The 16,566-nt window shown below is 38.5% G+C and overlaps 1 protein-coding gene and 1 pseudogene across 24 annotated transcripts in view; one reads left to right on the top strand and one right to left on the bottom strand.

Moving 5' to 3' along the window:
• Nucleotides 1-16,566, top strand: part of RUFY3 (RUN and FYVE domain containing 3) — a 104,446-nt gene that overhangs the window by 80,437 nt on the left and 7,443 nt on the right. For 9 of the 23 annotated variants that reach the window (XM_078367125.1, XM_008993204.5, XM_078367123.1 and 6 more), the window contains 6 exons: nt 428-511; nt 5,378-5,545; nt 6,065-6,162; nt 10,310-10,429; nt 11,306-11,405; nt 15,819-15,883. In XM_078367125.1, the coding sequence (XP_078223251.1) occupies nt 428-511; nt 5,378-5,545; nt 6,065-6,162; nt 10,310-10,429; nt 11,306-11,405; nt 15,819-15,883 (635 nt within the window). Of the gene's footprint in view, nt 1-427; nt 512-5,377; nt 5,546-6,064; nt 6,163-7,764; nt 10,082-10,289; nt 10,459-11,305; nt 11,406-15,818; nt 15,884-16,566 lie in introns of those variants that run through there. The other 14 variants (XM_035293599.3, XM_035293598.3, XM_035293603.3 and 11 more) reach the window with 5 other exon arrangements.
• Nucleotides 2,503-5,143, bottom strand: LOC100397595 (large ribosomal subunit protein eL8 pseudogene; annotated as a pseudogene). The gene has a single exon (XR_013533093.1). The product of XR_013533093.1 is annotated as a large ribosomal subunit protein eL8 pseudogene (transcript).

Genomic DNA, 16,566 nt, shown 5'->3' with positions numbered 1-16,566 from the left:
TAATCCTAGCTACTCGGGAAGCTGAGACAGGAGAATCACTTGAACCCAGGAGGTGGAGGTTGCAGTAGGCAGAGATTGAGCCACTGCACTCCAGCCTGGGTGACAGAGTGAGACTCTATCTCAAAAAAAAGAAAAAAAAACCTATAGTCCAACTCATATTTTGAAATGAATACTATGTTATTTTAGAGGCTGATTTTTAAAACTTCTATCTGGTTTGGTAACCTATTTTAGGATTTTAAATAAAGTGTCAGGAAGCCCCCAATTCAGCTTACCCTTTAAAAATATACTGGACTTCCTCAGTTTCTTGTGTTTGTTTATTATTATACCTGCTTCAATATGATCTTTTTTTCTTACTAAGTGGCAATGTTAGTCTCTGCTAATTCTGATTAAATCCTTAAATATGTACAATGTTATTTATCTTTACAAGGGCCCCAAGCAAGACAGAACTGCAGAAGGACAAGCACTAAGTGAAGCAAGAAAGCATTTGAAAGAAGAGACACAATTACGATTGGTAAACTTTGCTTAATTTCTAATAGTTCAGGAATACATTACGAGGGAACTGACCACTTAGAGGTTTTATTATACAGACCGAGATTAGGAATATCAGTAGTGTTCTGAAAAATTACAGATCCTATAAAATGGTTTATCTCTTTTTAACACACATGCCTTATCATACTCACAGTCTTTTTCTGAGTATTTTCAACAATAAGATTTTGTTAATCTTTATTTTTTTGCTTTTGTAGTTTGTATTGCAAGAATATTACGTATACAGAACCTACTTTTTTAAACTATGCAGTTTCACTCCTACGTAAGTCCTCATCCCTGCAAAGATTCTTGGAGGTGGTGGCTCCTCTTTTCTTTACAAAGAATCATTATTATAGGATTACGCTCTTTTATTTTTAGCTGTTATATCTGATTTATACTTAGTCTTAGATATAAATGGAAACATTTATTATCCAGTATTGGTCTTAAATATTTTTTAGAAATAAAAAAAAAATACGTGTGTGTGTGTGTGTGTGTACACACACACACACACACGTATTATATATATATATATATATATATACACACACACACACACACACTATGTATATATGTATCTACATATATAGTGTAATACCTCACTGTAATCAGAATGGCAGCTATCAAAAAATTGAAAGATAAGTGTTGGCAAGGATGTAGAGAAAGGGAACCTTTACACACTACTGGTGAGAATATAAATTAGTATAGCTACTATGGAAAACAGTGTGAAGGTTGTTTTAAAAAATTAAAAACCAGGCCAGGCACAGTGGCTCACACCTCTAATCTAAGCACTTTGGATTACACATGAGGCCAGAAGTTCATGACCAGCATGGTGAAACCCTGTCTCTACTAAAAATGAAAAAAAAAATTCAACCAGGCAAGGTGGCACACTCCTGTAATCCCAGCTACTTAGGTGACTGAGGCAGGAGAATTGCTTGAACCTGGGAGGCTGAGGCTGCAGTGAGTCAAGATTATGCCACTGCACTCCATTCTGGGTGACAGAGCCAGACTCCATCTCAAAAAATAAAAAATAAATTAAAATTAAAAATCAATCTAGCATATGATCCAGCAATCCCACTACTGGGGATATATCCAAAGGAAATGAAATCAGTATGTCAGAGAGAATCTGCACTCCTATGTTTATTGCAGCACTATTCACAGTAGTCAAGATAGGGAATCAACCTTAGTGTTCATCAACATGTGAATGGATTAAAAAAATGTGGTACATATACACAATGGGATGCTACTCAGACATAAAAAAGAATGAAATCCTGTCATTTGTGGCAACATGGCTGAACCTACAGGACATTATGTGAAATGAAATAAGCCAAGCACAGGAAAAGAAATCCTGTATGATAACATTCATTTGTGAAATCTAAAATGTTGTTCTCATAAAAGTAAAGAGTAAGGTGGTGGTCACCAGTGGGAGAGAGGGCAGGGGATAGTAAGAGATTGATCAGGCTGGGCACGGTGGCTCAAGCCTGTAATCCCAGCACTTTGGGAGGCCGGGGTGGGTGGATCACGAGGTCAAGAGATTGAGACCATCCTGGTCAACATGGTGAAGCCCCGTCTCTACTAAAAATACAAAAAATTAGCTGGGCATGGTGGCGCATGCCTGTAATCCCAGCTACTCAGGAGACTGAGGCAGGAGAATTGCCTGAACCCAGGAGGCGGAGGTTGCGGTGAGCCGAGATCGCGCCATTGCACTCTAGCCTGGGTAACAAGAGCGAAACTCAATCTCAAAAAGAAAAAAAAAGAAAGAGAGAGATTGATCAACAGGAACAAAGCTATAGTTAGATAGGAGGAATGAGTTCTGGTCCTCTGTTGCATAGCATGGGATGACTAGAGTTAACAGTAATACATATTTTAAAATAGAAGAGAGATTTGTTGCTTTTTGTTCTTTTTTTAATTAATGCATAATAGATGTACATCGTTCCAGGGTACATATGATAATTTAATATACTCATATAATTTGTAAAGACCAAATCAGTGTTCTCCAAATCAGTGTTCTTGGGATACCCATTACCTTAAATATTTGTCTTTTCTTTTCTTTTTCTTTTTTTGAAGGAAAATTTGTATTGTTTTAATTATTTTTATGTACAGAAAACTCATTGGTGTACATTTAACCCAGTTTCGTGGCAGGTTCTTTAGCTTTTGCCTTTTCGAGCTTGGCGAAGCAAGCCACAGATTTGGGACCCAGGACATTGCCTCCCCAGTGATGGCGGATCTCATCATATCTGTCATTGTAATTGGTTCGGATGGCTTCCACCAGCTTAGCCAAAGCACCTTTGTCTTCTGAGTTAACCTGTGTGAAGGCGACAGTGGTGCAGGTCTTCCTGTGGACTAGACATCCCAGTCTTGCCTTCCCCTTGATAATGCAGTAAGGGACTCCCATTTTATGACACAGGGCAGGCAATAAGACAGCCAGCTCAATGGGATCCATGTCATGTGCAGTCACCACCAGCTGAGCTTTCTTGTTCTCCACCAAGGTGGTGACAGTTTTAACTCCTGCTCGATGGACAGGTGGTCTCTTAGTGGGGACGTCCCCTTTGCCAGCCGCTTTCTTCTCAGCCCAGGCCAACAGCCTCTGCTTCTTCCCTCGCTTTGTCTCTGGTGTATACTTGTGGACCAGCTTAAGCAGCTGAGTAGCTGTTTGGTGGTCCAGGGCCTGGGTGAACTGGTTAATTGCAGGAGGCACTTTCAGCCGCTTATAGAGGATGGCTTTCTGCCACTGCAACCTGATATAGCGGGGCCATTTCACAAAGCGGCTCACCCTTTTGGGCTGGATGTCCTGTCCAATGCCAAAATTCTTAGGCCTTTTCTCAAACAGGGGATTCACCACTTTATTAGCCTCCTGTTTCTTCATGACAGCAGGGGCCGGACCCACCTTCTTCTCCTTGGCCTTCTTTCCTTTCGGCATCTTGGGCAGCGGGAAGAGCTATTTGTCTTTTCTTTATGCTGGAAAAAACAGAGGCTTTTGAATGTTCTCATCACAAAGAAATGATAAATGTTTAAGATGATAGATTTGTTCATTTCTCAGACTTGGTCATTACATAGTTTTTATATTATTGAAACATGTTGTACATCATAAATATGTACAGTTACGTGTCACTCATACTTTTTTTTAAAAAAAAGAACTTATATTAAGGGATACTATTCCTGTACTGAATTTTAATAATCCCTGTTATTAACATATTAAATCTTCCTAGAGTTTCGATAGTATGACAAACACAGGGACCTCCCCACAATGTCTCTAAGAATAAGGAAGAACCTGAAAATAAGGGGTGACTTAACTTGTACTAAAAAATTATTACAGGCCAAGTGCCATGGTTCACACCTGTAATCCCAGTACTCTGGAAGGATCACTTGAGCCCAGGACTTTGCGACCAGCCTGGGCAACATAGAGGGACCCCATCTCTACAAAAAATGCAAAATTAGCCATGCTTGGTGGTACATGCCTGTATTCCCAGCTACTTGGGAAGCTGAGGAGAGAGATCACCTGAGCCCAGGGAAGTTGAGTCTGCAGTGAGCCAGGATTGCACTGCATTGCAGCCTGGGTGACAGTGAAACCTTATCTCAAAAAATATACATGTATTACAAGTTGACAGTATATAACAATTTCAGATTTTTTTTTTTTTTTGAGATGGATTCTTGCTGTGTCGCCCAGGCTGGGGTGCAGTGGCATGATCTCTGGCATGATCTTGCCTAACTGCAACCTCTGCCTCCCAGGTTCAAGCAGTTCTCCTGCCTCAGCCTCCCAAATAGCTGGGATTACCGGCGCCCACTGCCATGCCCAGCTAATTCTTGTGTTTTCAGTAGAGACAGGGTTTCACCATGTTGGCCAGGCTATTCTTGAACTCCTGACCTCATGATCCGCCTCCCGCAGCCTCCCAAAGTGCTGGAATTACAGGGGTGAGCCACCACACCCGGCAGAATTTCAGATTTTTTTTTTAAAACACAGCAGTATTATTTTAACATCCTTAAAATAGCATTTACCTTCTATGTGTTTGTGAATGAGATCTCAAAATATAATACTTTTCATAAGAAAGGTTACAGAAATAATATATGTCAGCCTTTTAAGAAGGGGTATGATTCATTTTCTATAATGCTAATCTTGTAAACCAGGAATCTCAGTGAAGTGGCACATAATAAAAATATTAAAATTTTTCACATCGTTTTATAACAATAAGACAAATGTTTGATAAGAAGGAAAGAAACTAAGAAAGTAGGTGAGGGCCTAGGTGAGCCCAGGGCACAAGGTACATGCAGAAGATCCTCAGGTCTTTGTATCTTTGATCATCCAAATAATGTTGCTGTAATAATGGTTGAAACAAAAAGAGGTTTCATATTAAATGAACCTAAAAATTCTGTTAGCCTCTTAGCCATACTGGCCATCCTCAGTAATTGTGTTGTTACCCCAGGGACTCAGGTGGTCCTCTGGGTTCCCTGGGCTCTTGAATATATCAACAACATTCAAATTTGGAAGAATTGCAACTACTTCATTTTGTGCTGACTACTGTAAACCTGTATGTATCTTTGTATAATAAGATATGATATCAATTGTCTTAATGTCTAATGCAGTGTCTCAAATATGTGTATATTTTAGATATAATAAATAGCTCTATCTTTGGTTTAGCAGGTTTTTCAGATTTGTACATTATTGGGCAAATGTTATTGTATATCCTAATTATTGTTAATTAATCATTGTTAATGTTTCTGAAAATGAATGGTAGCTTAAGCTGTTTTGCCAGAATATTAAGACTTGAGAGTTTTGGTATACTTTTTCCTGTGAAATTTTATGGTTTGTACTTAGTTGAAGAAACAGAGTAAGCAATTTACTTACTTTTGGGGGCAGGATGTTGAAAAAGAACTGGAGATGCAGATCAGCATGAGGCAGGAGATGGAATTGGCTATGAAGATGCTGGAGAAGGATGTCTGTGAGAAGCAGGATGCCCTGGTATCTCTTCGGCAGCAGCTGGATGATCTCAGAGCTCTCAAGCATGAACTTGCCTTTAAGCTGCAGGTAGGGGAAATATGAGGAATAGACTCACTGGCTCTCTAAAATCTTGGGGCTTCCCTCCTCCAGTCTTATCCTCTAGAATCACACTTTAATTACAAAAGGGAAGAATCACATGTCATTTCGATGCTAGCTGCTAGTAAACTTCTCTCAGATTCAGACCGTCATGGGATCCTATATTGCTGTTCTAGAAAACCATAGCCACTTTTCACATTATAATAGAGGGTGGGGGTCTTTTTTATCCTATAAGATAATGTCTACTCTGCAGTCTAACATGCCAGCTGAGTCATATATTCTATTAGCTTTTACGCTGGAATGTGATACATTGATAAACTATTATATGATAATGCTGCATGTAACAATACTAACTTTAGACAAATTTCTTTTTTTCTATTTGAAGATTAACTGATACAGAAGTATATGAGCATTTCTATTTTCCCACTTACCATTAGATTCAAAAGGCATGTGTGGTTATATTTTAGAATTTATGTTATGCAGCTTGTTTATAATTATTTTCCATAACAGAGTTCAGACTTAGGAGTAAAACAGAAAAGTGAACTAAACAGTCGCCTGGAAGAGAAGACTAATCAGATGGCTGCTACCATTAAACAACTTGAACAAAGGTAAAAGTCCTGTTTCTTCAGTGAAACACTTTGGGTTGTCAGTGCTGAAGTGAAGAGAATGTGCTATGCATTCGGCAAATAGAAAGTATATGAAATTCTTCCAAATTAGCATCAGACATTCTGGTAAAAAGAAAGCCAATTGAATGTTATGTGTGTTTTCTGAGGTATGACTGAAATGTTTTTAGGAAATGTCAATCACTTAAGTAGTCTTAAAAAAAAATTGAAAGATCAGCCTTTCATGATTGTTTTGAACATCAGAACTTTTAACTCGAGTCATGTGTTAGAGAAAGGATACTTTAAAGCATGAAAGGACTCTCAAATGTATGTATGTAATTTTGTGATTTTATCATTCATCCCTAAAGTGTTTTGAATACTTTGATGCTAGGGGATATAGAGGCACTGAGAGACAGGTGTCCTCCAAGGATCTACTCTGTATCTTTCTCTCCCTTCTTTAACCCTTTTCTCTTATTTCCCTTTTCTTTCTCCTGAGTAGTTCTGTAGCTTCCACTGTGGCCTCCAATGTGTTCTCCAGCTCTTACCTTCATCTGGAGACCAATCTTGAGTTTCCATCCTTTCGGCAGCTCTCTTCCACCAGTATCTACAATTATGTCTGCCCAAAGCACATCTTCTCCCTATGCTACTCTCTTTCTCTGTTTGTGTGAAACAACCATTTTCTCTGTGGCAACTCAGCAGTCAAGAGAAATGGCTGAGTCTTCAAGACTGAATGTGACATGGCACCCAAGGTCACACCTGTTCCTCACCCTTCTTGCACTTGGGCAAAACTAAATTACTGGTCCCTGGATATACTTCCCATTTTTCTCATTCATTTCATTCCCAATAGTTCCACTAATTAGAAATGTCCTAATTCTTCCCACTCCGTTGTTCTTCAGATACATTTTTAAGTTCAGGCTCAAATGCTATCTCCCCAGAGTTTCCTCTGATACCTCTTTGCAGCTAGAAATGATCTTTCTGGGAATTCCCATAGCTTCATATCCATATCTATCTATATTGCTTGTGACACTTCTCACTTTTGTCTTTTTCCTTTTAACCCTTTATATACGTCTCTTCTGATGAGAGTGTAAGCTCCCTGAGATTAGTTAACTAATCTTTTAAGTTCCCTTATTAGATCTGTTGCAGTGCCTTGAATATACAAGCATTCATTCAGTACATATATGATGAATGGATGAATGGATGACTTCTTTTATTCAGATGATTCTTAACCAGTAAGCATCCTGAACAGCAGTGCATATTAATGTTAACTCAAAAGTTAATGGCAAATTAATAATTAAGCCTGAAACCTCTTATATGGCCAAATAAAACTGTATCAGTCTACCTAGGAAAAGACAGTTATATACTTGCTCATAATCAGTTATATGATTATGATTTGACAAAATGATTTTAGTGTTCATAAATTGTGCTTTTGAAATGAAATGTATCAAATTCCTTTTCAATGATTTTTTGACTTGGAATTTAAAGCAAACAACTGAAATAATGATTATCTCTTTGAGTATTAAGCTGACTTATCTCTTGCTGTTTTTGTGTTTCCTGTTTATTCGTTTTCTCATTCCCCTTTCACTTCATTGTCATTTTTATTTTATTTAGTGAAAAGGATTTGGTGAAACAGGCAAAGACCTTAAATAGTGCAGCAAATAAACTGATCCCAAAACATCATTAGGCATTTTTCAGTTGGTCACGTCACAAGTCTGATATTACAACTTAATTGTAAAAGGAAGAAATCTGAAAGTTACTACATTTAAGCTCTGGTTTGATATAAAATGTCACCAAAAAGTTGACTTTGAATTTGTTGGACTTTTAAAAAACCAGTTGGAGATATAGATTGGGTTTTTTTCTTATTTTCTCCCCAGGGTTAGAAAAATTGGTATGAGTTCCGAATTAAATGCTGAATAAACTCTGAGAAATTATTTCTGAGTTGACCAATAAATAAAAATACCACTTTTTTAAAAGCCTAGGGATTTGAAGCTCTGTACATATATTAATGATGCCTTTACAACCCAGTCCTTGATAATATCAGATTCTCGGTGCATTGTTCATGTCTGTATCTGCAAGCCTGTTCTGCCATTGCAGTGTAATGACCTAGCGGTAACTACCAGGTGAACTTGGACTCTTCTAAAATAGTTCTGTGTCTCTTAGACCATGACCCCTTTTCACTTTTGTTATATAGGTTTAATCCCCAAGCCAAGAATAGTACTTAGTATTTCACTACACTTCTATTCTCAATAACCAAGATTGCTTGCAAGTTTTTTTGCCTTAGTGACTTTTGAAAAAGAAAAAACAGCATCCTTATATTTCTTTAAAATACATAGAGATAAGTTAGCAATTAGGTAACTTACGATAACTTAATAATATGGATGCTTGGGGAAACCCTCTTCATGTTTGTCATCTTCTACCTCTGCCATTTTCCTGCAATTCCGCTTCCTACTTGGGTAGTTCAGAGAGAACAATTCTAATAACAACGCTCCTCTCCTATTAAAAAAATGATGCACTACCCATTTTTCATATCCTGTTTTTCTTATTGGAGTAAAAAGGACAGGGTATAGACATGAGTGCGGATGTTCTGCCTTGCCTGTTATTTCTTACCTGGAAACATTTACTTAAGAGTTTCTGTTACCTTTTGTTCAGATGGGGATTTGCTAAAGGTTCTGGGAAGCTAATAATTGAATTATTAGAAAAACATTTCAGAATAGGAAATAAATGATAAACTTACCTTCTTTATTATTATTTAGTACAAAAATACTGATTCCACATAGATATCCACAAGCAATATTAGCAGGGCTTCTTTTTTTAAGTGACCACAGACTAACCCTTTCTAGGCTTTAACATTGTAAATAATCCTATAAATACGTTGATTTCTTTAGGATGATTTTTGATATGAAGAGACAGGCTTTACATAAGCCTTCATTCCTTCAAAAGGTCTTGACAAAATATTTGGATTTTTTTCCTCTTTTTTATTTCCATTCTGGTGTGCTTTGCAGCACTTCAGCTGCTTAGGTGGGGACACAGATAACCCCTTCGCTTCCAGTTCTTGAAATTCTTTATCTGTTTCTTGGCAAACCCAGAATTAAGAGTGTAAGATAGATTCCATGTGTGCTTATATAGGTCCCTGCACAGATTTGACTTAAACCAAAATCAAGTCAAAGAACATATGTTTAAACCAACTTAATAGAGGTAGAAGATCCTGTGTCTTGAACGTATTTTAATTCTTATAATTTGCACCGATATAAACAAATCTCCTACTATATTCTCCTCATCAACTTCTTGTGGTGATGGGTTGCCTTTTCTATGAGCATTTGGAAGGAGTGGTCAAATACCAAAATTAAACTTTCTAAAATCTACACATAGCATGCTTTTAAATTCTATTACATAAAATCCCAAGTGTTTTATGTTCTAAAACATGCTTCTCTATAGGTGCAAAGTTATAAGATATTTAGAAGAAAACATCAATCAGAATCTTCTGGAGAATATGGTCAGAGTCTTAAAACAGGCCCAATGCTGAGTTCTTTGTCCACTTACTCACACATATTTTGTGGGAATGGAAAAGGAAGGAGACAGCCAAACTCTGACAAACACTTTTCCTTATAAAATAACTCAAAGCCTGGGTGAGGGTTGATATATAATGTCCCATGATTTAATATATGTGGTTTGGGGGAAAGGACAAGAAAAAACTATACTTCCACATGTAAGAAGGTAGTTGCCCATTTAAAGTTCTAGTTATGTGTGTTAAAACAGAAAAATTAGGTACCAAACCTATTAGGAAATTTTTTTAAAAAGTGGATTTAACTTAAATTACTGTGTACTTGAGGTTGGCTTTGGATATGGATTTTCTAAAAAGTGATGTTTTATTGTTTATCATCTAATGGCTGTAAACTGTAGTACTAGAATAAAAAAAAATGGAAAACCAGCTTTTCCTCTGCCTGGTTCACCTTCATCTTATGTTTTTTTTTTAGAATTTGTTTCTTCTTCATCTTTTTCCTCCCGTAGTTTCTTCGCCTGTGTCCTGCAAAGTTTTTTTCCTCTCTGTCTCTCTGTGCATTCTTCCTTGGGTTATTTTATTTTGTGTTGTGAACTTGGTCTTCCTCCCCACCATGGCTTTTGTTTTTTATCACAAGTTCATGTGGCTCACATCCAGATTGCGCCAGGCTGAGCGAAGCCGCCAGTCTGCTGAGTTGGACAACCGGCTCTTCAAACAGGACTTTGGAGACAAGATCAACAGTCTGCAACTGGAAGTCGAGGAGCTCACCCGGCAGCGGTGAAGAGGGGACAGCTTGAGCTGACAGGGTGGTCATGGGTAATTCTTAGGGTAGACAGCAAGAAAAGGGGTTTCATGACTTCCAGCCAGGTTGGCTCTGTCTTTGCAATGTCCTTTTTCTGGAATTGGAATTCAGAAAACTTCACATACATCAACATTCCCCAAATTCTATCAACATGATTTGTGACCAAAGAATTAGGAAAGTAGAGCCACGATCCTGGATAGTCATTATTAGCCCATCTTACGCTAATAATAATATGTCATATTTCCTGAATTCTTACTGTGTACCAGATATTTTACAAAGCACTTCACATGCAGGCTGTCCATTTAATATCTTCACATCGATACTATTAGCGATATTATTGCCTCCACTTTCAGATTAAAGTAGAGCTTAAGGCTGGGCGCAGTGGCTTACGTCTGTAATCCCAGCACTTTGAGAGGCCAACGCAGGTATATCACCTGAGGTCAGGGGTTCCAGACAAGCCTGGCCAGCATCTCTACTAAAGATACAAAAATTCACCACCGTGGTGGTAGTACCTATAATCTCAGCTACTCGGGAGGCTGAGGCAGGAGAATTGCTTGAACCTGGGAGACAGAGGTTGCAGTGACCCAAGATCATGCCAGTGCACTCCAGCCTGGGTGACAGAGCAAGACTCTGTCTCAAAAAAAAAGTAGAGATTAGAGAGGTTGAATGTGTCCAGATTCACATGGTTAAGCTAAGAAGTCGCAACATTATTATTTAAAAACCTGTCTCTGGCAGCAAGCTCTTAACCATTCTTAATTATTGCACTTTAAGACAAGGGGTTGGCATTCTTTAGAGAATATGTCTGTGTAGAATTTCAATTTTTCATCCTTTTCCTTTCCTGCTTACCTCAGGAACCAGCTTGAGTTAGAACTAAAACAGGAAAAAGAAAGAAGATTGCAAAATGACAGGAGCATCCCAGGAAAGGGTTCCCAGAAGCCAGAATCCAAGATGGTAATATTTGCTATTCCCTTGTTCTTTTACTTAATTTCAGCTTAAATTTTAGAGGCTAACTTGATAGGCCTGTCAGTTTTCTTTCACAGATCACATTCTTCGGGGCTGTGTCCTCAAGTATGTATAGATACTTGATAATGATGTGAACAGATGAAAGCTTGATTCTGAGTCTGCCTCTAGGACACTTCCTCTAACTTGATTTCATTTGGAAAGGGGGATTTTAATAATCACAGTGAACTGTTTCCTTTTTAATAATTCTTTAAGTAGGATTATTTTGGCATTTTAACAAAAATCTCTGTTTCTTGGATTTCTGCTAACTAATAATTTTAATAAAATAGTATAATAATCCCTCTCCAACCCTGAATTCCCTTTTAACAGAATTTTCCTCAATGTGGAGTTTCTTCTGTATACCTTTTTCAAATCATGAGGATTTCACTTTGAGTGTCCTCAAGGAACTTCTCATGGGAATAATTAGAAAGAAAGGAAACTAGGCTTGAGGAAGGGAAGGTAATAGAGAATAGTTTAAAGAATAAAAGTAAAAAAAAAAAGTAAAAAAAAAAAAAAAAAAAAAAAAGAATAAAAGTAGAAATTTCTACAGAATAATCTTAGAAGGAGATACCTCCAGCTCCTGTAGCGGTGAAGGAGCTAAAATTAGATAAGGTCATTTCTGGAGCCCAGGAAATAATGAAATCAGAAAAGCATGAAATGCTTTTTCTGTCAAAGACAAACACCATGAAAAAATTGCCTCCTGTGTGTACATATTCTACAAGGGGACTTCAAAAATATCATGGGAAATGGAATTAAAAGGCAACAACATATAAACTTTATTTCTCAACCTAAGATCCATCAAGGTCAAGACACTTTTATAAGTGATGATAACCAGTCATGTAGGCCATTCCTAAATAACTGAGGGTTCTAGGAATTTAACCATATTAATACAGTCTTTTTTAGATTATTAACGGAAGAAAACTAGGTGCCCTTTAATGATCTTTTAAGATTAGGAAACAAAAAGAAATCAGAGGGAATCAAATCAGGATTGCTTAATGATTTCCTGTAGTAACTCTCATAGAATTGCCCTTGTTTAATGAGAGGAATGAGTAGGAGCATATTTGTGGTGGAATAGGACTCCTGTTGAAGCTTTCCTGAGCATTTTTGTGCTGAAGCTTTGGCTACCTTTCTCAAAACGTTCTCACAAGTATTAGCCAGGTGTGGTGGCACGTGCCTGTAAGTCTCAGCTACTTGGAAGGCCGAGGCATGAGAATCGCTTGAACCTGGGAGGTGGAGGTTGCAGTGAGCCAAGATTGCTCCACTGCACTCCAGCCTGGGCAACAGAGCAAGACTCCCTCTCAAAAAATTAAAAAAAAAAAAATTAAAATCACTGTCACAATACGCAGATACTGGCATTCTCTGGCTTTCCAGAAAGTCAACAAGCAAAATGCCTTCAGCTTCCCTAACATCTGTTGCCATGACCTTTGCTCTTGACCTGTCTGCTTTTGCTTTGATTGCACCACCTCCACCTCTTCAGAGCCATTGCTTTGATTGTGCTTTGTCTTCAGGATTGTGCTATGAAGTTGTTACATCTCCTGTTAAAATCCTCAGACAAATGCTTCAGGTTCTTGATCCCACTTGTTTATAATTTCCCTTGAAAGCTATGCTGTGGTCTATAGCTGATACGGACACAACAGTTTTGGTACCCATCAAGTAAAAAGTTTACTTAACTAATTTTCAGCCAGAATTGTATAAGCCAAACCAGTTGAGATGTCTGCGGTGTTGGCTGTTGTTTCTACTGTTAATCATTGGTCCTCTTTAATCAGAGCATGAACAAGATCCTCACAAATTGATGTCGCTAGTCTGCCACTGTAGGCTTCATCTTCATCCTTATCTGGCCCCGTCTTAAAATGGGTTATCCTTTGTAAACTGATGATTTCTTTGGAGCATTGTACCTATAAGCTTTTTGTAAAGCATCTGTAATTTCACAGTTCTTCCATCTAAGTTTCACTATCAATTTGATGTTTGTTCTTGCTTCAGTTAATTTTATCAGAATTCCTGTTGCTCTGGTAGGGGCTCTTCCTTTTTTCTTTTTCTTTTTCTTTTTTTTTTTTTTTTTTTGAGACAGAGTCTCACCTAGAATAGAGTCCAGTGGCACAATCATGCCTCACCGCAGCTTCGATTTTCTAGGCTTAATTGATCCTCCTGCCTCAGCCTCCTGAGTAGCTGGGAGTATGGGCACAAGGCCCAGGTAATTTTTGTGTTTTTTTGGTAGAGATGGGGTTTTGCCATGTTGCCCAGGCTGATCTTGAACTCTTGGACTCAAGCGATATGCCTGCCACAGCCTTCCAAAGTGCGGGGATGACAGGTGTGAGCCACCGTGCCCATCTAGGGGCTCTTTTCAAACTGATGTCTTATCCTTTTTAATGACTCAAACTATATCCTGGTCAGATATATTAAAAATAAGTAAGTACAAGTTTATTTTGGTGCAAAAAAATTTTGAAGTACATGTACAGTCTTTTCTTAATATGCATTTTCCATGAACTTTTTGAATATTTCTAGTATATAACAAAGCAGGACCAGTTCATAAACTATTTAAAATTTCTAGAGAGTGAGCTGCTAATTTACTGTCAAATAGAAAATAATGGTATATGGAAATTTATTAAATAGTACCACTACTAATAATTTAAAGTGTACAAAGAACCACTCTATATAGCATGCTGTCTTTATTATTTTAGTTTAGTGAACATAAACCTAAAAGTCTTACAACTTCAGATGTTGGCCTGTCTTACCCTATTTTTCCAGTGAGGCTTTAAGTTTTTCAATCTTCAGTTGTTTCCTGCAGTGGCGCTTGCAGGAGGATAAGTATTTCATTGACCTCCCTTCCTTGATACTTGAGTAGTGTAAGAACACTACACAGCTGGGTGTAGTGGCTCACCCCTGTAATCCTAGCCCTTTGGGAGGCTGCAGCATGAAGATTGCTCGATCCCAGGAGTTAGAGACCAGCCTGAGCAACATAGGGAGACCTCATTTCTACAACAAAAAATTTTAAATTAGCTGGTTGAGATGGCTTATGCCTGTAGTCCCAGCTGCTCAGTAGACTGAGGTGGGAGGAACACTTGAGCCCAGGAGGTCGAGGCTGCACTGAGCTATGATCCTGCCACTGCACTCTAGCCTGGGCAATAGCATGAGACCTTGTCTCAAAAAACAAACAAAAAGAATATATATTCCACTTTTGGATGCACATGGGCAGCAGTTGAAGGCAAGCAGCAATAGGTGTGTGTGCCAGAGAAAAAATGTAGTCCTAAAAACTCTCCAAGCACCTGGCCAGGCACAGTGGCTCATGCCTGTTATTCCAGCACTTTGGGAGGCTAAGGTGGGTGGATTGCCTGAGATCAAGAGTTCGAGACCAGCCTGGGCAACATGGTGAAACTCCATCTCTACTAAAATACAAAAATGTAGCTGGGCATGGCGATGTGCACCTGTAATCCCAGCTACTCAGGAGACTGAGGCTGGAGTGAACCCAGGAGGCGAAGGTTGCAGTGAGCCAAGATCACACGACAGCACTCTAGCCTGAGCAACAGAGCGAGACTCCAGCTCAAAAGAAAACAAAATACCTGGGGTATGGGTAGAAATGCAGTTTGAAACTTTACATTTGTCTTGCCAAGTAGAAAACTACTTGAGTTGAACAGGCTATAGAGGTTGTGGCACTGGGCTGAGTGTGATGGCTGACACCTATAATCCCAGCATTTTGGGAGGCCAAGGCAGGCAGATCACTTGAGATCAGGAGTTCAAGACTAGTCTGGCCAACATGGTAAAACCCATCTCTACTAAAAATACAAAATATTAGCCAGGCATGGTGGCACATGCCTGTAGTCCCAGCTACTTGTGAGGCTGAGGCAGGAGAATTGGTTGAACCCACAGGCAGAGGTTTCAGTGAGCCAAGATGGCACCACTGCAGTCCAGCCACAGCAACAGAGTGTGACTCTGTCTCAAAAAAAAGCTGTGGCACTGGGGCATCAACTTGATTGACTATCCAGAGGATTACAGTCTGCTGGATATGGCCATCCATGCTTTTACCAGTTTTTCAGAGCTCAGTCTGGGGGAAAGAAAAAAAAATTATACAAGCAGCCAGTATCTTGAGCCAACTTTGCAAATAAATAGAATACATTCTGAATTTTATTTGAATCTCAAGAATTAAAATATCTACTTTGAAAATCATTTGTCGCAAACTATGAGAATTGTTAAGAAACTACTTAGAAAAAAGAATGAGGAAAACATAGCTTGAAAGTTAGATCCCTTCCCTAATGAAAAAGCTGCTTAGCTTTATACCCAAACTAAGGCATTGCAGAAGAAAATATTTGCAATATCATCATTGTTTAGCATTCGGAATAATTAATAAATTGGGCTATTTTCTTTTGGCAGGATGGGAAGCACAAAATGCAAGAGGAAAATGTTAAACTAAAAAAGTCCCTGGAAGAAAGCCACAGGTGTTTGTTAATCAAGTATTAACTAAGATGTAAAGTTATTCTGGGGTGGTGGGAAGGAGGGAGCTTTTGATATACACTGGCATTGACACCAACTTACTAATATGCCAGGAAGACATTTGAAGTTAATAAACAATAAACCACATGACATGTATTAAACCAAACCCATTAGGCCATTTCAGAGGAAAGAAGGTAATCAGGCTGTCCTCTATCTCTTCCTTGATTAATTCCCAAGCTCAAATTATTACTTAAGAGGTTATTTCTCACCTTTACTGAATTGGTATCCCAGGAAAATAAAGTATAAGTCATATGTAGCATTTCTTAGCTTCTTAAATATATTTGAATATGACTTGTTTCTACCTTTGTGCTAAATTTCAAATAAGTGGCCAGGCGCAGTGGCTCACACCTAAAATCGAAGCACTTTGGGAGGCCAACGTAGGTGGATCACCTGAGGTCAGGAGTTTGAGTCCATCCTGGCCAACATGGTAAAACCTCATCTCTACTAAAGATACAAAATTAGTTGGGCTTGCCTGTAATCCCAACTTCTTGGGAGGCCGAGGCAAGAGAATCACTTGAACCCAGGAGGTGGAGGTTGTAGTCAGCCAAAATGGTATCACTGCACTCTAACCTGGGCGATAAAGTGAGACTCCATTTCAAAAAAAAAAAGTTGAAATAAGTACTCTGAT

This window comes from Callithrix jacchus, chromosome 3 (genome assembly GCF_049354715.1).
Source record: "Callithrix jacchus isolate 240 chromosome 3, calJac240_pri, whole genome shotgun sequence".
Taxonomy (NCBI): Eukaryota; Metazoa; Chordata; class Mammalia; order Primates; family Cebidae; genus Callithrix; species Callithrix jacchus.
Note: the sequence above shows the minus strand (reverse complement) of the source record. Positions and strands in the feature narration are given on the sequence as shown.